This window comes from Podarcis pityusensis, assembly GCF_964106645.2.
Source record: "Podarcis pityusensis genome assembly, chromosome: 13".
Lineage (NCBI taxonomy): Eukaryota > Metazoa > Chordata > Lepidosauria > Squamata > Lacertidae > Podarcis > Podarcis pityusensis.
Genome location: NC_138038.1, coordinates 24,933,485 through 24,960,373, shown reverse-complemented (window position 1 = coordinate 24,960,373; position 26,889 = coordinate 24,933,485). Strand labels below are relative to the sequence as shown.

The window sequence follows — 26,889 nt, the reverse complement described above, 5'->3', positions numbered from 1 at the left end:
TGTTTAGGTGGAATCTTCTTTCTTGTAGTTTGGATCCATTGCTCCGTGTCCGCTTCTCTGGAGCAGCAGAAAACCAACTTCCAACTTTTGGAAGTTGAACGGACTTCCAGAATGGATTTCCTTCGACTTCCAGCGTACGGCTGTACTGGTGCACTGGAAGGGGGCAGTGGAGCTTTTGTAATGAGGCCAGGGCCTGTGCCTCTCTAAATATTCTTCCGTCAGGTGCCACTGAGGGTCTGGATTACCCAATAAATTTGCAATGCTGTAAGCAGAGGCATTATGCTTGATGACAAACTCACCCACAACCCTAAGTCCTGGCACAGAGGCTGTTGCAGCAGACCTGCATCCTGCCTTAGTGTGACGAGTTTCTCCCAGGGAGAGAGAAAAAAATATTTGCATCCCACAAAATCACGTTTTGAAATACCTTTATATAAGAAGAATCAAGTAAAAGTAGCAGCAGGAGTAGAAGCTGTAATTAACTTTAGAGAAGCGAACCTTTTTATTGTAAGAGAATTCTAAGGAGAGCAATGAGAATATCTAAACAGATTGCTAATTAAGGAAAGGAAACATTTTCGTTGGCTTCTCAGTATGTTGGCACATTAATGTGAAAGATGACACTTATTCTTCTTGCGCTGCAACATTTCCAGAAGCAGGAAAGTGTTTCTGGATAAAATCTTGATGTTTATATAACCGTGCTTTCTTTAACAGACTGAACCTTGGAGGAAGTTACTCGCCCGTGCTCGTCTAATTCCTCAATGATGGTTTTGATCACTCTCGTTTTCTTTGATTCTGAAGGCGGAACAGACAAAAGAAAGAACAAGTGACTGAAATGCCCGTGCCAAACGTTCTTTGGGACAGAATTTTTAATAGAATGGTATCTACCTGAATGACAAAGCCCCATCATCTGAGCATTTACCTGCGTGCATGCATATATACACCATTTAATTTGTATGCTGCCTTTCTGTCGTTCAAAGTTCAAGGCAGTTTACAATTTGAAAAAACTACTTAATTGCAACATAGCAAAAGGAGTCATTAAAAATAAAATAAATTCACAAGCAAATTGAACAATTTCCACATGAATAATAAGAAGATATAAAATAAAGATCTAAAAACAATATCAATAACAGCAGCAACTGTCTTCAACAAAACTCCCTGAGCAACCTCCCCAGCCCAAGAGTCTGTTCAGCAGCCTCAGCTTTTGTAGCTGGAGTCAGTCCGGGCCCCACCCTCCCAGGCCAGGGGGAAGAAGTCCTGCAAAGGCAGGAAGCAGCTCTTCCAGGACTCACAACCAAGAGGGCTGAGCACCTTTCTGGTGCAACATTTAGCACTTATTCAGCGTCTTTTTCGACTCGATTAATTGAGCGATTACAAATGCAAGAGTTATGCTGGCCTGCATCTGCCCCCTAATTTAGAGAAGTGAAAATTTCGAAAGACAGGTGCATTTCAATTAACATGTTAGTTAGGAAAGAGTAGATCAAGTGGGTTCACGTTAGATCTATGATTTAGCTGTAATAACTATTGAAATATTGAAAATATATTAAAATGAGAAATCTTCATCCAACCCAGGAGGAGTCTATGAGCACACCTGGAAGCTTTTGTTATTTCCAGACAGTTGCAGGCAGTGGGGGTGGGGGATGGCACTTCCCTGACCTCCCATCACCAGCATCTCTACGGCTTTGAAGGGGTGGGGCAAGGGGAAGTGGAGGCCAGTGTGGTGCAAACACACTGGCAGAGCCAATCCAGCCCTTTCTGAAAAAATAAGTCTCAGTTGTCTGTGGGCCATGTAACCTGCACTCCGGAATTCTGTTCATAGATGAGGTACATAGATACCGTATTTTTTGCTCTATAAGACGCACCAGACCACAAGACGCACCTAGTTTTTGGAGGAGGAAAACAAGAAAAAAAATATTCTGAATCTCAGAAGCCAGAACAACAAGAGGGATCGCTGTGCAGCGAAAGCAGCGATCCCTCTTGCTGTTCTGGCTTCTGGGATAGCTGCGCAGCCTGCATTCACTCCATAAGATGCACACACATTTCCCCTTACTTTTTAGGAGGGAAAAAGTGACTCTTATAGAGCAAAAAATAACGGTAATTGCTTCTAACCCGAGAATTCTTTGCATTGATGAAATGGAAGGGGGAGAAAAAAATGTACTGAGTGTGGGATGTTAAATTGGTCTTAGTCCCCAACCTATTAATAACATAGAAAGACACCCCCAAAATGATGCTTACCTTTTTCTCTGGATGCAGAATGCGTGTTCCCACCGGCAGTTCCTCTGCCACTGGAGTCTGTGCCAGACCCAGTGCCTCTTGCAGCAGACTCTGAGCCTCTTACTCCTGCAGCTGTTGCAGACCCCACATTTTTTGACCCCAGATCTTTGCTACCTCCATGTCCAGATGCACTGCAATAGGCAATAGGTTTGTTTGTGTTACCCTTGCTTATTTATTTTATTCAATTTGTATACCGCACTGCGTCCAAAGATCACAAGGGCGGTTCACAACATAAAAATACAAAATGAGAACATTTAAAAAAAAGTAGATAGTAGGTGAATAAAAACTTCTTTTTTGGGGGGGGGGGAGTATACAGCACAAAGGTCTTTAACAAAGCAACACATTCAGAACAGAAGACCCAGAATCAAGTTCTGGGCCAGACCAGTGGCTCATCGCCACTGGCAATAGTTTATTTTCTAGCACAGATGTCCTTCCTTCTGTCCATCCCAAATCTTCCACCATTCCGTTTCATTGGCTGACACCCAGATTCTAGTACGTTTAACTATAATGGGGCTTGATGCCTTGACACACCAGGGGCAAGGGAGCCTGTGGACCTGCCAATGTTGTTAAACTGCAGTTCCCAGCATCCCTGAGCATTGTCCGTGCTGGCTGGGGATGATGGGAGTTGAAGTCCAACACTGCCTGGAGGTGGGCCACAGATCCCTCATTCCTTGTTTGCAAAGCAATTCTACTCAATGTGCTTTGCACATTCATGCCAGTTTAAAGAGCATCTGAAGTGCAGCCGATTTGTCCCACAGGAGATAATTTTACACCTTTTTGGATAGTAACCTGCTCCTTATTGTCAGTGGTTTATGGCAAGCCTGGGTTGCAAAGTCGATCCCTTTCTTGCCTGGTGGTTCTTTTTTTTTGCTCCCTACCTTACTTCTCCATCGATCAGATGCCGGTAAGTCTCAATCTCATTCTCAAGGCGGATCTTGATATCCAGCAGCTGCCTGTAGTCTGCATTTTGGCATTCCATGTCCTCCCTGATTTGTTGTACTTGGGTCTCCACGTTGCCAATCAACCCTTGCATCTGGGAGATCTGGGCACAGTAGCGGCCTTCTGTCTCTGCCAAGGTGGCTTCCAGCGATTGCCTCTGAGAGGGAAAAGGGTGCCGTAACACAAACGTAACACATAGGGCATGTTTTAGGCCATCAGCATTTTGGAAGGTTGCTTCCAGACCCCAGAGTGTCCTGGGAGGATGACAACTGCTAAGGAATTCCGGGCTGTTTCAGACACATGCCCACGTCCCTAAGTCATTCTTAACTTGTGTACCTAATGAAATCTATCCACCAGATGTACCAATTCCACTAAGTTGCAAGAGCAATATTGCATTTGCATTGATTTGCATGCACATTTTTTTTTTTTTTTTTTAAAGAAGCTCTTAAGCTCTGCTTGTACGGACCCAGGGATGGTATCGTTTGAGTATCTAGATTTCAGTTACAGTTCTAAAGTGCTATGTTTGGTGTGCTCAAGGGATTTTAAAATTTTGATCTGTTTCTCTTTGTGCAGCAGAATCCTGTTCCAAAATGCAAACCTGTATTTGAAACAACTCGGCTTCAAAAGTGCTTTGTTTTGTGGCACGATGGGCTGCTGAGAGCAAGTTACATAGCTAAGAAAAGGCAGGCAAGGGCTGCCAATCTGGAATGGACTCGCAGTCTGCATTGGGGACCCTAGACCAGTCCCCCTGCCACAGTTATTTGTCCCCCAAGGTGTTCCTTGCAGTAGGGGAAGGGGCAGAGCTCATGCTTTACCCGTGGAGAGGCTCAGTGTCGATCCCTGCCATTTCTAGGTAGGGCTGGCCGAAACTCTTGTCTGAAAGGGAGCTGTGTAGACAATTCTGAGCAAGTTGGACCAATGTTCTGACTCAATTTAAGGCAGTTTCCTATGTTCCTGTGAGTTTCAGCAATAAAGTGGCACAGGGCCGCATCTGGCACAGGAACAAGTTTTAAATTGGGACCCTGTGGCTTCTTCAGAATAAAAAAATTGGTCAGGTTTTTGGTGTTGTTTTTTTAAGTACAAACGATTTAACGTGTAGGCTGACCCTTTTGTGAATAACTCAAGCCCAAACCTGCAAATTGCACAAAGCTACCTGTGTGGTTCTTTGTATTTTGGCTGCTGTGCTCAAAAGGCCTTTGTTTCTAACACGTTGCCACCTGTCCTGAGCCCTTGGAAAGGAGGAGGCTCAAAATCAAATCCACTAAATAAATAATCTATAGGAGTTCGTGCTGTGCTGAAATCTTTCCTCCAAACGCATCTCGTGAGTTTTGTTCTTCTGCAAAAGAGGCTTCTGCTTTAATTCCTCATGTGCTTGGGAATTTCTTTAAAATTTCAGTCTTGAGCTTACCTTCTCGTTGTGAGGTGTATGCCGTTTCCCCCACATAAACATCGTTCAAACATTTCTCTAATGATTTGCAGCCTCCCTGGCTACCCATACTTCCTCAACTGACAAAGCCCCATTGGAGGAGTTCCTATTAAACTTTAATGGAAGTCCGGGCACCTGGGGAGGCTGCAGGGTGCAGACCACTGGTGAGACGATTTGTAGAATGAAATAAAAACTATTCACAAGCATCTTTCAGCCACTTCAAAAGTAAGGTAAGGAGATCAAACTCCCTGACTTCATTCACAAATCTATTGAGTTTTGGTTCCAATTTCTTTTCTCATTAACTGACAGAGGATGGAGGATAAATTTTCAGCACTGCACTTATAGGAATCCCTGTAACCAGTGAGATGGCATTCAGGTCTTGCCATTCTTGGTACAACATGACTAAAATGGAGAGATCGCTAAGATTATTTGCCATTCAGAGAAAGCAAGCTGCTGCAGAATGAGACAACCCAATTGCTTATTGTCATAGCTAGCAGCTTGTAATGAAAAGAGAGGCAAATAAAGAATGACTGTTATTTCCAGGGACTCTTGATAACTTCTAACCAACTTAAGCCCTTTTCACTACTTGTGTATGTAAACAAATTATGAAGAGGGTTCAGGGGTTGTGTGTATCATCTGAACCCTAAACAGCGGTCAATCTTAACTACAGTTAGTGAAAACAAGCCAGTTTCATGAACTATTCTTTGAAGTTGACTTGTTTTCATTAACCACAATGAAGATTGCATAAAGGTCTAGGTTTGAATGAAATAGGAGTGAAAGCTTCAAAGGACACAAGGGTTTTTTTGGGGTGGAGAGCTAAGCTCATTCTCATAATGCTTAATGTGACTTAGCTTTGTTCCTGAACCAGCCTTGTAAGAGGGAGGTGTATATTTCAGGGAGATGTTTGTCTTAATCATTCAAACACGATTATGTTATCTGGCAGAGATCTCTTCCCCATACCAAAGCAAGTTGAGATGTCAGGTCTATCTCCAAAGCCTGAAGGGTGCGTTTCAAATCTGTGATCTCATTCTTGTTGGTGCTGGTCTCCTTGGCACTCACGTTGATCATCATGTTCAGTTCCTTACTCTGCAATAATTCAATAACAGCATTTGAGCGGTATAGTATTCAAATGACAGAAATGTGGTTGGAGCAATTGATTTTGTTTTCCAGAAACTTAGCAGCTCTACCCCGCCATTTGTAAAATGAGAGCTCCGGGTATAACGGACCCCAGTAACAGAAAGCATAAGAGTAGGGCACTCTGTACATGTTCAGTGCATCTTATACACCCTTCAACTTCTCCAGGTTTCTTCTGCAGAATTTGGAGTTTTACAGGGAAGGACAAATGCTGCGTTTAAAGGGCAATGGGGGGAATGAGCAGTCAGGGAACCATGGAGAGACACACACTTGCGAAACCTGCAGAAGTCTCTTGTTCTGTTATCCCTGGAACCACTGAGCAGTGGTAATCTGCTGTCTTATTTTAATGTGCATGTGTAAGCTGTTTCACAATCAAGGAAATGAGACGATTGGACTGGCAAATGTCATTTCATTTCATTTCTTTTTTTAAAAAACAGATTTGCTGGTAGATTGCTGGTTTTTAGACACATCCCTGCATTTTCGTTTACCTTTTCGGCGAACCAGGTTTCAGCATCCTTGCGATTCTGCTCTGCCAGAGCCTCATACTCTGCCCTCATCTTGTTCAAGAGGGTAGTTAGGTCAATTCCTGGGGCAGCGTTCATTTCAACGTTGACGTTCCCGGAGGTCGTGCCTTGCAAACTTTTCATTTCCTACATGAAGAAAGAAAGGGAAGAAGGAAAGAGAAAGGGACAAAGAAACAAAACGCCTCAGGACCATAACTCAGTTGGTACATTTGTGAACATAAGAATTGCACTGGATCAGAGTCCCAGCCTGTCCATGGAAAGCCCACAAGCAGAACTTGTGCATTTCCCTTCTCTCATATCTACCGTATTTTTTGCTCTATACGACTCACTTTTTCCTTCCTAAAAAGTAAGGGGAAATGTGTGTGCGTCTTGTGGAGCAAATGCAGGCTGCGCAGCTATCACAGAAGCCAGAACAGCAAGAGGGATTGCTGCTTTCACTGCGCAGCGATCCCTCTTGCTGTTCTGGCTTCTGAGATTCAGAATATTTTTTTTTTATTGTTTTCCTCCTCCAAAAACTAGGTGCATCTTGTGGTCTGGTGCACCTTATAGAGCAAAAAATACGGTACTCCCTACCAACCAGTAATCAGAGGCACAATCTCTTGATCCTGGTTGTAATACATATCCACACTGATTAGTCATTTTCTGCATATTCACAGTGGCAACACGTTGACTTCATTTACACATGCAGCATTTCTGCATCCCTAGAAACATGAATATTCATTGGCCAGTCGCTGCCTCTCTGCCTAACCTACTACTCCCCAGGCTTGTTGCAGGGATTAAATGAGGAGGAGGAGAACCATGTACACAACCTTGATCTCCTTGGAAGAAAGAAGGCGGGATATAAATGCAATCAATCCATCAATCAAGATAAGCTTGGCATTCGGGTTCCCGTAAACTTTCCCCATCCCTGGGAGTAAGTGAATACAGGCATACAGGCAGGCAGTGAAAGCCAGCAGGGAGAAGGAATCACTGCCAGAAAAGCACCAGCTCAGAGGGGTAGGAATAGTAGGGGGCAGGGGGTGGGCTCAAAAGGAATAGGTTGGGGGCTGCCATCCCACCTGATCCTCTGCTGCTTGAGGGGGCTGCCTCATTCTGGTTAATGCAGTGGAGAACCTGTAACCCAGGGGTATGGAACTTGTGTCCCAAATCTGAGGAATTTGATCACCCTTCAGAAACGAGTTTTGCTAGCCTTATGCTTTCTCACACCTCCTGTAAGCTGCTGAGCTTTTGCTCAGTGAAGCACCTCTTGTTATCATTACTGTTATCAGCACTGAACATTCCCTAAATCCAACCATTTTGGATTGCTAACTAATCAAGTTGTACTAGGGGAGTTGCTAAATACGGAGAGGATTTGGGGCACTGGGGCAGGAAACAAATTTGCGTAGATCAGCATATGCAAACTGTATACATGGATGCCTTTGGGCAACTTAAGATTAGTGGACTGCTGGGATCTTCCTGTGCTTTGAGGTGTGCCCGGCTGACCTTTAACTTAGCAAAGTTCAAAACAAAACAAGTTCACGAAAAAGGGAACAGGATGGAACAGGACACCTGGGGCTCAGTGCAAAAGTCCTGGAGCTCAGGAACCACCTAACAACACCTAGAGTTATGCTGTCAGTTGCTTGAGCAAGATGGCTGCCTTACCTCTTCATGGTTCTTCTTGAGGTAGGCCAGCTCTTCAGTCAGGGTCTCAATCTGCATTTCTAGGTCGCTCCTGGACAGAGTCAGTTCATCAAGGACTTTGCGCAGACCATTGATGTCTGCCTCAACGCTCTGGCGGAGGAACACCTCGTTTTCATATCTTTGAAGAGGAATTATTATTATTTCTTAAAGTGCTTAGCTTGCTCAAGTACTTAACTTTGGCTATTGCATTGGCTTGGCTAGTTATTTGATTGTCATTGTGTTGAGAAGCCTGAGACTCTGCTTATCAGGCTGTTTGTTTTGGTCATATTTACAAGTAAAATTAGGTATATACAGTCTCCCCCCAAGCTGGAACCAGTGCTTTTTTTCTTAAAAAATGTTTAGGGGTACTCTCATTCTGTCTGAGACTCAGGAAACACCATGACAGGAAATGAGGCCACCATTGGGGGTAGCAACGGAACTGATGATTCACCGTGATAGAGAAGGAACTACCATATTTTTTGCTCTATAAGACTCACTTTTTCCCTCCTAAAAAGTAAGGGGAAATGTGTGTGGGTCTTATGGAGCGAATGCAGGCTGCGCAGCTATCACAGAAGCCAGAACAGCAAGAGGGATTGCTGCTTTCACTGCGCAGCGATCCCTCTTGCTGTTCTGGCTTCTGAGATTCAGAATATTTTTTTTCTTGTTTTCCTCCTCCAAAAACTAGGTGCGTCTTGTGGTCTGGTGTGTCTTATAGAGCGAAAAATACGGTAATTTAAAAAATATTTTTAGTTTCTTCTCCCATTAGATTCAGAAAATGTTTAGGGGTATGCGTGCCCCTGCGTCCCCCCAGAAAAAAAGCCGGAACTCTCTGGATCTCAGTTTCAGCACCCCTCAGGTGGCGCCATTGCCATGATAAGAGAACAAGGAAGGCGTTCATGGTGAGTTCCAGCACCTCTTTTTTTTTAAAAGAAAAATAGCACAGATACCCTGATTGGGTTCAAACTTACTTCATTTTGAAGTCATCTGCAGCCAGCCTGGCATTGTCTATCTGCAGGATAATGCTGGCGTTTGTGACGCTCGCAGCAATGATCTGCATTGGAGGGGGATATAGAAAAAGGAAGTAAAAAAAGCAAATCGTTTATATTATTTACACAAAAAGATTACATCCCTCTTTCCTCCCTCCAACAAAATCGCTCAAAGTGAGTAGAAAAATTCTAAAACAAACGTAAAGATTAAAAATAAGAGTAAATGCATCATTAAAACACATGAGGGGGCATTGGGCTGAGTTTTACTCTGAATTGACATGATCAAGGGCACAATCCTAAAGCTGAATTTGTTTTATTTATTACATTCCCATCCCACCTTTCCTCTAGGAAGCTTAAGCTGGTTAACAGACTTCGCCTCCTCCCCATTTGATCCGCACAATAGCCCTGTGAGGTAGGTTAAGTTAAGTCACCCAGTGAGCTTCATGGCTGAGTGGGGATTTGAACCCTGGTTTCCCAAGTCCTAGTCTAGCATTCTAACCATTACACCACACTGGCTCTCAATCACCTGGCCAGGCTATGTTGGTTTAACTACCTGATCCTGGCTGAGCCATAGATATGGCCTCTGTATCTCCCACATCCCAGTTTGGCCAGGACCCAGCTGCCTGAGCTGAGCCCAGTAGTCCTTCAGCTGGCCTAAACCCTGAACAAATGACATTCTGGGGTTGAGGTGAGGGTGAGACAGGAGGGGGACTTAGGCTGGATCCTAAGCATAGTCACGTGACCTGAGAACCTGGCCTACATTAACCTGGCAAACGGGGATATAAATCCAACTCTCTTCTAAGGGCTTGCTTTCATTGAGTCATAGAACTGTAGAGTTGGGATAAACCACGAGGGTCGAATCTTTTTGCTCAGCATGGGGCTTGAACCCACAACCATGAGACTAAGAGTCCTCATGCTCTATTAGCTGAGCTGCTTTACCTGCCAAGTTTAGGGCAGCTCAGCCAGCACAGGCCACTCCTGAATGGAGCTTGGATCTGACGGACATTAACAGCTGCTTAACGTAAACCAGCTTAATTTACACTGGCTCCCATCCTTGGGTCCATTCAGTCCAATGGGTCTGCTGTGAGTGGAGAGAAGCCATAAAAAGCAAAAGTAGCCTGTTGATCTATAAGAGAATACCCTCCCCCTTCATAAATCTCACAGCCAGGCAGTAGTAGCTTTAGTAGGACCGACTTGCATAATCACAAAATTATGGCAAGCTTGATTGAGATTCAGTTCACATTTAAAGGCGAACCTGCAAATTTGCATTTTCGGAAACAACAAGCGAACTAAAACGCAGACACCCTTTGACAACCACACTTCATCAAATATACTGGTGTAAAGTGTGCATAAAATTGCATATGTTTAATTTCCCTTGATAGAAAACATATTTCCCCCCCCCCATTATTTTCATTAACATATGCATTTTTGCGCACACTTTATCCTAGCATATGCATCATGAATATACATTAAGTAAAATTACAGAAGAATGTGCCTCTCAGGTGAAATTCACTGGTGAATTTAAGACTGGGGAAATAAGAAACTGAGAGAAGCTGAAAGAGACAGATTTGCCCACCTCTGTGGCGCTGTGGGTTAAACCACAGAGCCTAGGACTTGCTGATCAGAAGGTCGGCGGTTCGAATCCCCGCGACGGGGTGAGCTCCCATTGCTCGGTCCCTGCTCCTGCCAACCTAGCAGTTCGAAAGCACGTCAAAGTGCAAGTAGATAAATAGGTACCGCTCCGGTGGGAAGGTAAATGGCGTTTCCGTGCGCTGCTCTGGTTTGCCAGAAGTGGCTTAGTCATGCTGGCCACATGACCCGGAAGCTCCCTCGGCCAATAAAGCGAGAAGAGCGCCTCAACCCCAGAGTCGGTCACGACTGGACCTAATGGTCAGGGGTCCCTTTACCTTTACCTCTCTTCCATCTTTAGCCAGCCTCACTCCTCCAAAATCTCCCTTCCCTTCCCAAGTCTTGCTCACCTTATTTCGAAGGTCCTCAATAGTGGTGTGGTATTTGCTGTAGTCGCGGAGGCCTCCGTCGGCGTGCGACGCCGATTTCTCATGCCAGGTTTTGATTTTGAGCTCCAGGTCGCTGTTGGCCTCCTCCAGAGCCCGCACCTTGGATAGGTAGGAGGCCAAGCGGTCGTTCAGGTTCTGCATGGTTTCTTTCTCCCCTCCCGAGAGAAGCCCACCATCGCTGCCGGCAGCGCCACCACAGCTGTAGCTCTGGAAGTAGCCCCCAGCCCCACCTCCCAGGCTGCCCCATCCTGACCTCGTGCCCCAGGCTGCCTCACCACCAAAACTCCCTGCGCTGAAGGACCCTCCGCCCAAGGCATGAGCTCCGCAGCCAGAAAGCTTTATAGACGCCCCACCGCAGCGAGAGGAGGAAACCTGCCTAGCTCCCCGGCTAAAGTAAGACATGATCTCAAGGAAGTTTTAAGCAAGCTTGCGGGGAGAAAAGCAGAAGATTCACCCAAGGGGAGTTTTCTTGAGCAGTCAGAAGAGCATCAAGGTTTTATATGCCGACTTTGTTAAGGGTGTGTTCCTTCGTTGGAACGTCATTTCATCGCTGCATTGTTTGTTTGGAAGATTTATCATTTCAAGCCTTCATGACTGATGGATATTAATAACTTGGCCCGGTCTTCCATCTTGTTCATTTGCCCCCTGGGCCATTTGTGAGTCTTCTCCCACCCCACTCCCAAGATGGCGAATGGGTGGATATCACCTGGTCGAAACATTCATCATCAGCACCATCTTTTCAGCAAGGTTGAGTAATTCCTCCCATCCCACCTGCCGTCTTTCTCTGTGTGTTTTCAAAGCCCATCATTATAAACATATTTCTTTGGGTCCCTACCCACTTTTTTTCCACACTCGCACTTGCAACACTCTTTTGTGGCAGAGGGGTGTGCAAACCGCTTTTCAAGGATGGTTCCCTCGCGTTGCGATTTCCTCACCCTGGGTGGTGCAGAGAGAGAACTATGCAGTTTGTATTAGCCCTGCGAAATTGTCTCAGCTGTCTCAGCTGTCTGCTTTTCTGACGCGGAAGTTTGATATTCTCATTATTTCTTTAAGCACCGCGTTTTAAGGCTAAACTCACAAGGCGCTGCTTTGATTTCCTGAAGCTTTTTGCTCTCAAATTGTCAAGGATCCAGTGAATGAAACATATTTAAAGAATCTGCTTAACCAAACCGGCTTTGGAACACTTGGGAAATGGAAACTAATGGTTTCGTGATGGAAGTGTAGGATGATTGAGGAGATCGCTTTTGCTGAATCAAGTCAGCTTGAAGACTTAGGCGTTCCTAAGAAAAAATAAAAGATACGTACATCCAGGATAAGGCAGCAAGACAAAATCATTATTCTTGTGTGTACTTGTTGCTGGGAATCTTAGGTGGGGAGAACCCTGTGGCACTCAGGTCCTGCTTGAAGATTATGAGAACAGGACAGAGGTGGTCATCTCAACATCTTGTATAAAATTCCATAGTTTAACTATGCTGTGTGTGATGAATTACCTCCTGTCACCTCTCCTCAGTCCTCAGCTTCTTTGGATCACCTTGGCTTCTAGGCTGCTTCTGAAGACGGTTCGGAAGTTCTGCTAGTGCAGAACTCAGTAGCCATGTTGCTCACCAGAGCAAGACAGTTTAAGCATATTACACCGATCCCGGTCCAACTGCACAGGCTACCAATTAGTTTCTGGGCCCAATTCAAAGTGCTAGTTTTGCCTTATAAAGCGTTAAATGGCTCGGGACCGCAATACCTCACAGACTGCCTCTTTCCGCATGAACCTACCTGGACCCTGAGATCATCATCTGAGTCCCTCCTTCATGTGCCTCTTCCTCGAGAGGTTCAGAGGGTGGCAACACGAGAACGGGCCTTCTCTGCAGTAGCACCCCATCTGTGGAATGCTCTCCCCAGGGATGTTTGCCTGGTGCCTTCATTATACACCTTTAGGCACCAAGCAAAAACATGCCTTTTTAACCAGGCCTTTGGTTGACCTGATCAACATCCCATACCCTTTTAAAATGTAGCTCTTTTTTTGGAGGATATTATCGGGTTATTGTTTTTGTTTTGATTTTATATATTGCAATCTTTTTTGTGAACTGCCCTGAGATCTCTGGGTATAGGGTGGTATATAAATTCAATTAATAATAATAATAATAATAATAATACAGGGAGGGCAAAGGTCTCTCCATCCCCTTTCTCTGCACACAACACAGTATTCGAATGTGACTGCACTAGGCATATTTTAGCAATATTAGTTTCAATTTCCGCTGTATACTTGAAGCCTTTCCATTCTATGTGCGCAGACCTGTGAGATCCGGAGCTCACCAACTGGAACCAGGTGCCACACCAGTCCTTAGGGCAGAGGGCAGAGAAGGGGCTGAACAGTCGGTGCTCAAATGTCAGGATCGGATTTGCCTCTGAGCTCATGCTCTGTGCAGGAATCTGTTTTCAGTACAAGAACTGAGTCCACAGTGCTTTCATTCAAAATCCACTCATTCCCCACCCAAGCATTTTTCATTACAACCACCTCACTTAGGGGTACCCTCTTGTTGTTGTTTTTTTTAAAAATTGATATTGCTAAACAACTGGGAGTTAGAAACCCTTGCCATTCTCAGTGTCGGATTTACGTATAAGCTAAACAAGCCATAGCTTAGGGCTCCACTTTCTTGGAGGCCCTCAAAAAATTCAAAGAAAAAAACAAACTGGATGTACATTTCCAAACTATAAGATAAAAAACAAATGAAACAAAACCTACAGTACATACAGCAACAGTGTTTTGTGTTGTGTAGGCTCCTATAATGTAAGTAATGGGCGCTGCCTGCTAGCCTGCTAAAATATCACTGGTTTGCTCATTTCTATATATGGGGTGCCTACATTCTGCATGGACTGGTTGCATGGCAACATGTGCAAATGGCTTTAGATACCTACCAGGTCCATAAATCACCATATAGCATATATTCAACATAAAAAAACAATGAGAATTTGTTTTTGACAAAGGACAGCTGGGCATATAAAGGGCCCCATTACCTTCAGTAGCTTAGGGCCCCTTCAAACCTATATCCGGTCCTGGCGATTCTACTGTCATCCACCCAAAGGCCTCGAACCCAGTAGATCCTGATCTGTCTTCTGTCCACACCTGAGCGAGAGCAGGCGTAGCCAAATGCGTCAGAGACATTGACCTCTGAACCCGGAAGCCCTAATTTAAACTTTTTTTGGGCCATCATCCCGTTAGGTAGTGTTACGCAGCCTGCACTAACGAAGTAAGTAGTTTACTCCCTCTTATCATCGGCTGCACCTATATCTTTGCAAGATGGGGAGAGTAAGAGTCCTGACAAATCTCACTGGGTGTTATAAGGATTACCGAGACAGTGTTTGTGGACATTCTGAAGTGCTGCATAAATACTGTTGTTACAGCGAATTGTAATTCTTGGAGTGATGGGATCAAAACGAATTACGCAACGTCACGGAGGACGGGGCCACCTGAGTGGATCGTAATCTTCGATACTGGATGGGGCATGAGGCAGTGTGCAAGGGAGCTAGATTTGGGGTGGCTTTGTATCTTACTTTACAAAAGAAGAGGCCTTCGTTGGAAGAGGTGTCACAGGAAAATCCTCTGTTTGGAGGCCCCTCTGGTCTGGCCCGAGTCCATTTTAAAGATATAGCATGCAGGGAACTTGGCGTTTGCTGTGAAGAGTTAGCACCCAGAGAGCAGATTGAGCCGGCGGCATGCAGGCACTGGTGGAGGAAGATGGGGTGAGCACACTGCCCCAGCAGCACAATCCCGGTGGGGTGCCATCGCAGCTGCTCCCCCACCCGTGCTGGGCGCCATGCCCCCGTAGGCGGCACACCATGGTCCCAGGATGAGCGCCACACCCCCAGGATGTGTGCCACTGCCCCACGACACGTGCCACGCCCCTGTGGGTGATGCACCACACCCCCAGGACATGCACTAGCCATGCCCCCACCTGCTCTCCGCCCCCCGGTGCCGGAGCATGAAGCTCCGCCACTGCATGCAGGGCACCTGCTCACTGTCTTCTGCACAATGATGGGATAATAATAATAATAATAATAATAATAATAATAATAATAATATATTATTTATACCCCACCCATCTGGCTGGGTTTCCCCAGCCACTTTGTGAGGCTTCCAACAGAATATTAAAATACAGTAGTCTATTAAACATTAAAAGCTTCCCTAAACAGGGCTGCCTTCAGATGTCTTCTAAAAGTCTGGTAGTTGTTCTTCTCTTTGACATCTGGTGGGAGGGCGTTCCACAGGGCGGGTGCCACTACCAAGAAGGCCCTCTGCCTGGTTCCCTGTAACTTGGCTTCTCACAGTGAGGGAACCACCAGAAGGCCCTTGGCACTGGACCTCAGTGTCCGGGCGGAACGATGGGGGTGGAGACGCTCCTTCAGGTATACTGGACTGAGATGCATTTCTATTTAAATTATCGTGATTCCCCCCTCCCCCAAAATTTTCACCTATGTGCATACACAGCACATTCAAAAGTTATGCAAATCGATGTCCTCTTTTGGGGCAACCAACTGACCTTGTCTGTCCGCTCAGTCTGCAACCTTGGGCCAGCTGCACACTCTCAATCTAACCTACCGTGCAAGGTTGTTGTGAGAATAAAATGCGCTGTGGCAGGGAAGGCACATGTACGCCGCTGTGCGCTCCTTGGAGGAAGGGCAGGGTAAAATGATATCAATTAACAAATCGTAATAAAGTAAGAGTGGCAGGTAGCCAGCCATTGCTATGTTTCCAGAGTGAACAGGCTGCAATACCACCAATCTTCTCCAGTACCACTTTGGATATGCAGGATACTGTTCCTGCATAAACTCAGCTGTTATACTCATTGACCTTTTGGGAAACAAGGGGAAGATAATAGGCTAGTAGGCAGCCAGGATGCCATTGGCTTCAAAGGTGCCTACAAAGTACAGTACACTGAGAGGAACAAGAGCTACAGTTGCCCCTGTTTTGTTTTTTTTTAAATGAAAAGGAGGCAGCCCTTAAGAAAGACAAAAAAGTCAACTGTGGTCATTTAATCTACATGGGTAGGTAAAATGGGCCAACTGACCTATACAGTGGTACCTCAGGTTAAGTACTTAATTCTTTCCAGAGGTCCGTACTTAACCTGAAACCGTTCTTAACCTGAAGCACCACTTTATCTAGTGGGGCCTCCTGCTGCTGCCGCGCCACTGGAGCACAATTACTGTTCTCATCCTGAAGCAAAGTATTTAACCCGAGGCAATATTTCTGGGTTAGCTGAGTCTGTAACCTGAAGCGTATGTAACCTGAGGTACCACTGTACAGATGGACTTTGGAATGCAGCTGTTTAATTTGGGGACTTTTCGTCATTCTGCAGAATAAGGCAATCTGGTTTATTAATTGGATCAGCCCAGCACAGGAACAGAAGGTGACAGAAATTACACCCATCTTGCAGCAGCAAAATTTACGGGCGACAGCTGTTTGCCAAAGGGTGTAGTCTTTGGCTGCTGAAGCTGATGACAGTTTCAGTGAAGCTAGGATTTATTGCTAAGAATTATTTATTTAGTAAATTTAATGTGTGAAGTGCTGTGCCATTTTCAGTTTGTCTGGACTCCTAGGAACCTTATGTGTCGGATCACTATAATCCCTGTGTTACTTGTTTAAGGCCACCAACCGATAGGGATGGGAGAATCTGCAAATTTGGGGTTTTTTTTCCATTTCTCATTTCCCCACTCCTGTTTTCAGTTGGCCACATCCACGTCCCCTACAGTTTGGGTCTGGGCAGGAAACTTGTCGTACCAAACTCCAGGATCCAAGAACAGAGATGAGGACTGTGAGGGCCACATTCCCCTGTGGCAATCTTCCAGGGGCCACAAGTCAGTGCTGGGCAGAGCAAAAGTGGGTGGAATAAGTTTCTACACACATTCTCTGTCCAGGAAATCAAGCAGAATTATTAGAACATATTCCAGTCAGGAAAACACAGCCGTCGAGGGTGTGAAACAGGGCAGATAAGGGGTGTAGTTTGGGGAAAGAATGGGTGGCTAGGGAGGAAGTGTGGCCTGGATTCCTGAGAGGTAAAGGTAAAGGGACCCCTGACCATTAGGTCCAGTCGTGACCGACTCTGGGGTTGCAGCGCTCTTCTCGCTTTATTGGCTGAGGGAGCTGGCGTACAGCTTCCGGGTCATGTGGCCAGCATGACTAAGCCGCTTCTGGCGAACCAGAGCAGCACACGGAAACACCATTTACCTTCCTGCCGGAGCGGTACCTATTTATCTACTTGCACTTTGACGTGCTTTCGAACCGCTAGGTTGGCAGGAGAAGGGACCAAGCAACGGGAGCTCACCCTGTCCTGGGGATTCGAACCGCCAACCTTCTGATCGGCAAGCTCTAGGCTCTGTGGTTTAACCCACAGTGTCACCCACGTCTCTCCTGAGAGGTAGAGAGGCCTAGAGGGCCACATTCAGCCCTTTGGCCTATCCCTGCACCAACATGTGACTGGTGGTCTAATGACAGCTTCTCCACAAGTGCTTCAGGAGCGCAGGGGTTTTTTGAACTCACAGCCTGGCCTCACATACATGGAGATGACCTTCATGATCATTGGGGCTTCTATGTGGAGGATCTTCATGGGGCTGGGCAATTAAGATGCACACAGCTGCAGTAACTTGGAAACAGGGCTGCTGTGATTGTTTTACTGAGTGTAGTCCTCTCTTTTGAAGGATGCTCAGAGGGCAGCCCTCTCTTAGATGGTGTCCTCAGTTTGAGGGTTGTCCCATCCGTGACTGGTTTGTAGATCTGAAACCAAGAGATCCACGTTCCTTCCTTGCTGTACTGGTCGGGGCTAATGGGAGTTGTAGTCCCACGCACCTAGAAGCCACCAGTTTGGAGAAGACTGGCACAGGCAGTATGTAGACAATGCTTTAAAAGAAAGACACCTGACCACAATGTTATCATTTACTTGCTACAGAAGGAAAATCTTTATTGCAGGCTGCTAGCCGATAAGATCACGGTTTTCTGTCTTGGTTTGCATGGAAGAAAGGTGCTCAAGAAAGAAGCAGAGAAAAAAGGCAATACTAAGACGGCATTGTGGGTTTAAGGCAGAAATCTTCAAGCTCCTGACACCTTGGCATAGCTTTTTTCATGGCATGCATCTGCTATGGCATGCTTCAAAAGATTCCCCATGAGAATCTGAGATGGCTTATTTAATTGGCTTTTCTTCAACCGACTGGACGTGAGTCGAGACGACTTGATCACCAATTCTATCTTCCACTATTGTCTTGATCACTCTTGTTTTTTGTACATCTGTGCAAGAAAGAAAATGCAGGCATTTAGGAGAGCAGTTATTCTTTTAAACAGGCAGATCACGGAGCTCTTATTTAAACATGGGGGGGGGGTACTGTACTACTTAGAAATACAGAAAGCTGCCTTATAGTGAACCAGACCATTGACCCATATAAGCCAGTATTGTCTATACTGATTGGCAGCAGCTATCCAGGTTTCTGTCTGCTTTCCCAGTTCTGCTTGGATATGTAGGTGATTGAACCTGGGATGTTCTGTATGTAAGGCAGATGCTCTGTCATTGTGCCACACACTCTGTGCCATCAATATCCCATTTGCCCAGAGTTGACCCACAATTCATAGCCCATGCAAATAGCAGCTTGGAGGGAAGAGGGTCAGTGGGAGCAGCTGCAACCCTGATCAACCATCCCACTGGGCAATTTCTGCACTGGGTGACTGTGGCGATCACACACAGGGCCCCTGGTCTATTGACCCTGTGCCACCACTGCGATTGCTTTTTCCGCTGCCACCACGCCATATCTCACGGGGACACACGGAGTCCAGACAATTGTTAACATTAACAAATAATCAAGTTTATTTTTAAATGCAGGAACAAGCTTATGGTTTCAGTTAATTTTGCTTAGATCTTAGTTCCTAACAACTTCAAACTGATTATTCCCAACTATCTATCTGACTCCACCTGACAATTCCTCTCACTCTCTCACAATAAACTCTACCAACCCACACCTAATCCTCCCCCTTCCTTCTCCAATTCCCAAACCTCAACTGACTTTCAAAACCTCCCACTCTAACTTTTACTCCTCCCTTGCATTCCCACTGGCCAATCACATCACACTCATTTAACCCTTTCCTTATGACCCACTCTAGGAGGCAAACGCCACAGTGACCATTTGAGGTAAAGTTGTTATTACACTGGTGGCTCCTTAACATTGATTCTTTCTTCACCAGCACAACCCTGCCATATACGGAACTTTCTCAGTTCAATTTTGGTACTCCAATAGGCAATTTATCAGCACTATTTCACCCTCTGAAATTAGTAGCAAAATAAATGTGCATTTTTAACAAAAATAGAAATGTGCATTTTTAACAGAAAAATAAGAGCAATATGTATTACCTCTGCTGCTGCTTCCATATCTTGATCCTGAATCCTGGGAACTTTCACCACTAAATCCTCTGTCTGTAGATCCTGAGCTTCTAGATTGTGAGTCTGCAGACCCAGAGCCTCTGGACTGTGACTGAAAGCTGGAAGTTTCTTGGACCCTGGATCTGGAATCTGAAGAACTGGAAGATCCGAACCCTCTAGATCCTGTGGATCTCGAGTCTCCACTGCCAAAAGCTCTGGATCCAGAGCTGGAAGATGTCTGGTCTCTAGAACTTGAACCTACAGATCCTCTAGATCTAGTTTCTGAAGAGGTTCTTCTGGATCCAGATTCAAAATCACTATAAGAACAGTAAAAAACAAACAAACTTTAGCCTTGGTTGGGGGGGGGGGAGAGGGCTTCTGTGAATGTACCTTTGACAGTACCAAGATCAGTAAAGTCTTTATTGTAGATATTATGTGGGATCGAGATAAAAAAAGATGAGAAAAGGCAACATCTATCTGAACTGTAATGAAGTTTGGATGTATTGAGTAAGTGTGCTAATATCATTGTGGGTGGTTGGGTGCAGAAGTACTTCACACTCTTTCTCTCACAGCCCTTTCCCCCACTTTGCATGTGCGCAGATGTGGAGCATCTGGATGTGAATGCTTCAAGTTGCGGACGTGCCTCCGGGACGGATTATGTCTGCAACTCGAGGTTCCACTGTAGCCATAAAGATGTTTTCCTTTCCAGCAGATTTTTCTATTTCTCCCAAACTCTATAGAAATTCTTCCTTAGATTATGGTTCATAAAACTTTTATAAGTTCTCGCCTTCCCATACCAGAGACATGCATGCCAGCTGAAGTTTAAATCGTGACCTTCTAAATCCAGGATGTCTGCATTATTCAAAATGATCAATTCTTTTAACCAGCACAAGCAGGCTGCCTCATAATACATTTGCCCTTTTCTGAACCAGAAATAGAAAGAAAGGGCATGTTTCTTGGAGACTATGCAAACTGACTGGAGAATGTGCATATTGAGAGGGGGAACGTCCAATTAAGCAATGAGAAACCAAGTGATGTGTGGACCCTTAGGCAAAGGAGAATCAAAGACATTTAGGAACAGCAGATTCTACCACGTTCCTCCCTTTTTTACCTGTCTCCTCCATCCAGCAGACTGCGGTAAGTCTCGATCTCATTCTCCAGGCGGATCTTGATATCCAGGAGCTGTTCATATTCTCTATTTTGGCTTTCCATGTCTTCCCTGATCTGCACCACTTGTCCCTCAACATTGCTTATCACTCCTTGTATCTGGGCAAGTTCGCCACAGAATCTGCCTTCTACATCTGCCAGGGTGGCCTCCAGAGATTGTTTCTGATGAAAGGGGGGGAAATGGAACATTGGAAGTTGAATAAAAAGATAAAACGAGAACACAAACAGATAATAAAAAACATAAACAAACAAATAGCCCCTCCCACAAACACATTTAAAAGATCATAGTATGTTTAATGGTAGGGCTGGATGCCACAAGGCCATGTGTACCCTCTGTGTATATTCTCTATCTCTCTTCTTGTTTTAAACTTAAGGAAGGGTTAGAAAGGTAATAAAGTAATAAGTAAAGAAAGATGCTGACTGTTAGCCCCAAAATGGAAAGTGAGCGAGGTCCCAACTAAAGAGGACAGGCAACTTAAGTCGACAGAATCTGCAGAACTTGCAGATTTAACACATAGAATAAGAGAGCAAGGAGAACATATCTTTAAAGAAGAGTGGAAAACATTTATTGAATATGTGGGAAATGGTTGTATACAGCTGAAAACACTGGCAGCCTTAAGATAAATTCAACAGAGTAAATAATTTTTGACAGATGTAAAAGTGGAAAATTGATTTGAATGGTTATAGTAAAATATGCAGGGATGTATGATATGCAAAATGAACCACGGAAAGAGAAGAAGGAAAGTCCCTGGATATTTTAAAGCTTGTGAAATGTTTATTTGCAATTGTAAAATTGTAAAATAAAAATTCTCAAAGAAAAAAGGATGCTAACTGAATGAAAGAAAGAATTCTTATACCATAGACAATTGGGTTTGCAGTTCCATTTCTAGGCTTTGCAGAGTGTGTCTTAGTTCGGTAATCTCACTCTTGTTGGTGCTGGTCTCTTCAACGCTGCTGCTGATCTGCTTATTCAGTTCTTGACTCTGAAATAAAGTGATTAAAAGAGGGAGAGAGTTATCCAAAGATTTTTAGTCAAATGAATAATTTTGCTTAAGGAAGAGTCCTCTGTGAAGTCAAAAGTGAGCGTTTTCTGCAAGACAAAAAGAAGGCACCTTTTATCATATGTGGTGGAATTGTAAAGTGATAAAGGAATTCTGGGAAATGATATATAATGGATTGAAAAATATGTTTCAAATAACTTTTGTTAAAAAAAACAGAAGCCTTTTTGTTAGGAATTGTAGGTGCAGAGATACTGAAGGAACTGAAAAGATTGTTTATGTATGCTACAATAGCTGCAAGGATGCTGCTTGCCCAGAGCTGGGAAGATGACAAGATGTCTACGAAGGTGGACTGGCAGATGAAACTACTGGACTATGTAGAGATGGCAAGTTTAACTGGGAAAATCAGAAATCAGGAGGATCAAAGCTTCAACAAGGAATGGGACAAATTCATATTATATTTGAAAGACCACTGTAAACACTTGAACTCTTTGGCAGGTTTTAAAGGTTGCAATGATACATAGACCTTCGATACAATGGAGGATTGTAAATTAGATGGACATATAATATGCAGTTTTAAAAAAAGTTACCTTAAATAACCCACGGAGGGGAGGAAGGAAGTCTTGAGTTTCGGAAGAATCTTGTGTTATTTTTTATTACTTGTGCCTATGAGTGTGAATGAATTTGTAAAACCAAATGAAAACTATTGAAATAATAAAAAAGTGAGCATTTCCGCCACCTACCTGTTCGTTGAACCAGGCCTCAATGTCTTGCCTGTTCTCCTCAGCGAGGGCTTCATATTCTCCTCTCATCTTATTGAGGAGCGCAGTCAGGTCAACTCCTGGGGCGGCATTCATTTGCACATCAATGCCTCCGGCAGTGGTATCAGTCACAGAGCTCATATCCTGCATCAATAAAAATGTTCTTTCAACACTTGCTGCAAGAGCAGGAAAATAAATCTTCTTTTTAAAAAATACCAGGAGTATCTCTGAGTAATTGTAATGTTTTCTAGATGATGTTTACTGGTTTCAATAGCTTTGCTTCTACTGCCCAGACTCCAGAGAGGTCTGTATCTGATCCAAAATAGATTGAGCAGGCGTAGGTTTGGGGTCCCTCTTACCCAGGCACCCCCAAACTTGGCCCTCCAGGTGTTTTGGGACTACAATTCTCATCATCCCTGACCACTGGTCCTGTTAGCTAGGGATGGTGGGAGGTGTAGTCCCAAAACATCTGGAGGACTGAGTTTGGGGGTGCCTGCTCTTACCATGGGGCCTTGGCCCCCACAATAAAATATTTGAGGGGGCCGGGCCCTCACAGAATTGATGAGCATTCCCATTCAAATGTTGTATTGTACACTGTGTCATGTGATTATGCGGGGTGGGGCTTACCTGGTCCCCCAACAATATTTTATTCAAGTTAGTACCCCTGTAATATTTGTATTCTGCGCCATCATTTATCTTAAGTTTTTCCTGCATAGCTAAAGCTTGCTTTGGACACTGGTCTGTTTATTATCTATGTAAAGGTGAAAAGGCCTTTAAAGGTGAAAAGGTGACTGGCATGTGGCACTCATCTCGCTTTCAGGCCACAGGAGCCAGCGTTTGTCCACAGACAGCTTTCCAGTTCATGTAGCCAGCTTCTGGAGCAACGGAACACCGTGATGGAAACCAGAACGCACAGAAATGCCATTTACCTTCCCGCCGCAGCGGTACCTATTTATATACTTGCACTGGTGTACTTTTGAACTGCTAGGTTGGCAGAAGCTGGGGCAAAGCAACAGTACCTCACCCCATCGTGTTATTTTGAACTGCCGACCTTCTGATCAGCAAGCCCAAGAGGCTCAGTGGTTTAGACCACAGTGCCACCCGCTCCCCTATTATGTATATGGGTAATGCAAACCAATACTATTAAGTCCCCCGCCAAGCACCCATTGCCCTTAAGATGTGTGTGTATATGTAAAGGTAAAGGTAAAGGGACCCCTGACCATTAGGTCCAGTCGTGACCGACTCTGGGGTTGCGGCGCTCATCTCGCTCTATAGGCCGAGGGAGCCGGCGTTTGTCTGCAGATAGCTTCTGGGTGATGTGGCCAGCATGACTAAGCCACTTCTGGTGAACCAGAGCAGCGCACGGAAATGCCGTTTACCTTCCTGCCAGAGCGGTACCTATTTATCTGCTTGCACTTTGACATGCTTTCGAATTGCTAGGTTGGCAGGAGCAGGGACCGAGCAACGGGAGCTCACCCCGTCGCGGGGATTCGAACCGCTGACCTTCTGATCGGCAAGTCCTAGGCTCTGTGCTTTAACCCACAGCGCCACCCGCATCCCTACATATGTAAAGGTAAATATACACAAACACACACATATTGGACCTGACTTTAGGCATTACTGAGACCTACATTACCTCTTCATGAGTCTTCTTCATGTACTCAAGCTCCTCAGTCAGGCTTTCAATCTGCATTTCAAGATCACTCCTGCTCATGGTTATCTCATCTAGGACCTTACGGAGGCCATTGGTGTCAGCTTCAACGCTCTGGCGGAGAGCCACATCATTGTCGTACCTGAAGCAAAATGGATTAAAAAGGTTGTCAGCAGATCATGTGGGAAACATCTGAACACACAGAGGGGAATATGTTCCTTCTCTGTGGCTGTTTTCTTCCATGCCTTCATCAGTTTTCTTCACGGCTGGAGGCAACAATGCTTCTGAAGACCAGTTCCTGGAAACCACAGGAGGAGAGAGGTCTCTTGCGCTCAAATCCTGCTTGCAGATTTCCCACAGGCCACTGTGGGAACAGGATGCTGGACTAGATGGGCCACTGGCCTGATTCAGCAGGCTCTTCTTAAGTTCCTATATTATTTTAAAGGTAAAGGGACCCCTGACCAGTAGGTCCAGTCATGACCGACTCTGGGGTTGCGGCGCTCATCTCGCTATATTGGCCGAGGGAGCCGGCGTACAGCTTCTGGGTCATGTGGCCAGCATGACTAAGCCGCTTCTGGCGAACCAGAGCAGCGCATGGAAATGCCGTTTACCTTCCCACCAGAGTGGTACCTATTTATCTACTTGTAGTTTGATGTGCTTTCAAACTGCTAGGTTGGCAGGAGCAGGGACCGAGCAACGGGAGCTCACCCCGTCATGAGGTTTCGAACTGCCAACCTTCTGATCGGCAAGTCCTAGGCTCTGTGGTTTAACCCACAGCTTTATGTTGGGGCTATTTGCTTGCATATCAGGTTTTAAAGAAGGTGTGGTTATCAGCGGTGTTTTTGTCACACATTATGAACCAAACCTGGAATTAGTTAAGCACTCAGCTAAATTTATGATGTGAAATTAGGGCTGCAGCCCTATAACCCTTGGGAGTAAGCCCCACTGAACTCCATGGGACGTACTTCTGAGTTGACATGGTTGGGTCTGTGCTGGAGCATACAAATGCAATTCATTGGCTGGTGAGTATGAATTTGTTCCACCCAAGCATACAGTAAATGTACTGTATTTACACCTCATGGGATATGCATGCCGGAGATCTCACAATAGGCTGGTTTTTCTGCTCTACACGAATGATTCAGCAAACATCTCCACCAGGATGTGGAGCAGATGCCCATTTTGTCCCACTTACTTCAGCTTGAAGTCAGCAGCAGCCAGCCTAGCATTGTCAACCTGCAAAATGAGGCCGCCATTGTCTGTAATTGCAGCAATTATCTGCAAAAGAAAGAATCAATAATTAATATATAATTGAATGTTGAATTCGGACATGCAGTAAGTTCCTCTCCCAACTCATTCACACACATTTAAAGCACTATGATACCACTTTAAATAGTCATGGCTTCCCCCAGAGAAATAAACGACAGTGCTGTTGGAAATTCCTACCCAATTTTAATTTGTACAGTAATTATTATTTAGCACCATTAAGAATAGGACGGATTATGAATTATGTTATATTTCTTAACTGTCTCCCTTTGTTGTGGGAAGTCAAGACAAGTCTGGTTAATTAATGAGGGGAATATATAGTATTAAATAGACAGATGAGAGATATACGGGTTTTAAAACAACATCATTTCTTTCTTCTCTTTTATATAGTTAGAATAGATTTTGTCTAAAACTAAGCATCCAATAAGTTTAAGGAGTTTTTTTAATTAGAATGGAAGAATACTAACAAAAAAACCACAGAAAAGTAGGTAAATAAAATTAATATTTCAGCAATAAATGACTGGGGAGCTGGGGCTACTCCTCTATGAAGAAAGGTTACAATATTTCTGTGACCCGCCCCGAGACCTCTGGGTATAGGGCAGTAGATAAACTCAATTGATAATAATAATAATGTGAGGGTTGGGGGAATAAAAGTATGCCCTTTGTCAAAATGGATCTCACCTTCCAGGGGTGTCTTTGAGAAAGGGCTGTAACTCAATGATAGAGCATCTGCTTTGCATGCAGATTCAATCCCTGGCATCTCCAGAACAGACTAGGAGAGAAGCCTCTCTGAAATCATGGACAGTCACTATGACTCAGTGTAGACAACACCAACATAGTTGGATGAGTAGCTTGGCTAAGTGTAAGGCACCTTCCTATGTTCTGGTGTCTCCAGTTATTTCCTAGTTATTAAGGGCCATTCACCAGTAATTTTCCTAATAGATGTGTTTGGCAACTTGGCTTGTTGACCATTAAGGGACCTCAGCAGTCCTTCTGGCCCCATTAACTCTCTCCTGCCCCCCTCCACCTGCAAATTCACAACATAAATATAGCCGTACCTTGGTTTTTGAACAACTTAGTTCTTGAACATATTGGCTCCTGAACGCAAAAGAAGTGATGTTCCGGTTTGCAAACTATTTTGGGAAGCCGAACATCTGAAGGGGCTTCCGCAGCTTCCCATTGGCTGCAGGAAGCACTTTGTTTTCCGAACATTTTGGGAGTCGAACGGACTTCCGGAATGGATTCCGTTTGACTTCCAAGGTACGACTGTATAAGCCTTGTGAATCGAACAAACGCAGCAAATAAAGCCCTGCGACATATCTGCGTGGCTTGTTTCTTTCCATACCTGCGCCCTAAGGTCATCGATGACTGTGTAATACTTGCTGTAATCCCGTTGCTCTCCGCCTCTGGTGCTTCCTCCAAACTTCTCGTACCATTCTGCAATCTTCCTCTCCAGGTCACTGTTCGCCTCCTCCAGCGCTTGGACGTTGTTCAGATAGGCTGCCAAGCGGTCGTTGAGATTTTGCATCGTCTGCTTCTCGCTGCCGGAAAGGAGTCCGCCCTCGCTGCCCCCGAAGCCGTTAAAGCCCCCGGCCGACCCACCTCCAACGGCACCCCACCCAGCACTTGAGCCCCAGGACCCACCAGCACCACATGACATGCCACCAGAACTCCATCTCCCTCTGCTCTCAGACATCCCATTCAT

The 26,889-nt window shown here is 45.0% G+C and overlaps 3 protein-coding genes across 3 annotated transcripts; all 3 read right to left on the bottom strand.

Moving 5' to 3' along the window:
• Positions 1-408: 408 nt before the first annotated feature.
• LOC308461402 (keratin, type I cytoskeletal 12-like) lies at positions 409-12,193 on the bottom strand. The gene is made up of 8 exons (XM_080978322.1): positions 10,916-12,193; positions 8,919-9,001; positions 7,933-8,089; positions 6,256-6,417; positions 5,594-5,719; positions 3,147-3,364; positions 2,230-2,399; positions 409-789 (listed from the first exon to the last, which is right to left on the bottom strand). The coding sequence occupies exons 1-8, from the start codon at positions 11,354-11,356 to the stop codon at positions 683-685; spliced, it is 1,464 nt and encodes a 487-aa protein (XP_080834448.1). The 5' UTR covers positions 11,357-12,193; the 3' UTR covers positions 409-682.
• Positions 12,194-17,026: 4,833 nt separating this feature from the next.
• On the bottom strand, positions 17,027-22,411 carry LOC308461956 (keratin, type I cytoskeletal 10-like; the record flags this gene model as incomplete). Its single annotated transcript, XM_080979126.1, has 5 exons — positions 17,027-18,224; positions 19,336-19,661; positions 20,456-20,673; positions 21,369-21,494; positions 22,253-22,411. 5 exons carry the CDS (start codon positions 22,409-22,411, stop codon positions 18,121-18,123), a joined length of 933 nt encoding a protein of 310 aa, XP_080835252.1. The 3' UTR covers positions 17,027-18,120.
• A 1,486-nt stretch (positions 22,412-23,897) lies between these two features.
• Positions 23,898-26,889, bottom strand: LOC308461955 (keratin, type I cytoskeletal 24-like; the record flags this gene model as incomplete). The annotated part of the gene is made up of 3 exons (XM_080979125.1): positions 23,898-24,063; positions 25,114-25,196; positions 26,530-26,889. The coding sequence occupies 3 exons, from the start codon at positions 26,887-26,889 to the stop codon at positions 23,898-23,900; spliced, it is 609 nt and encodes a 202-aa protein (XP_080835251.1).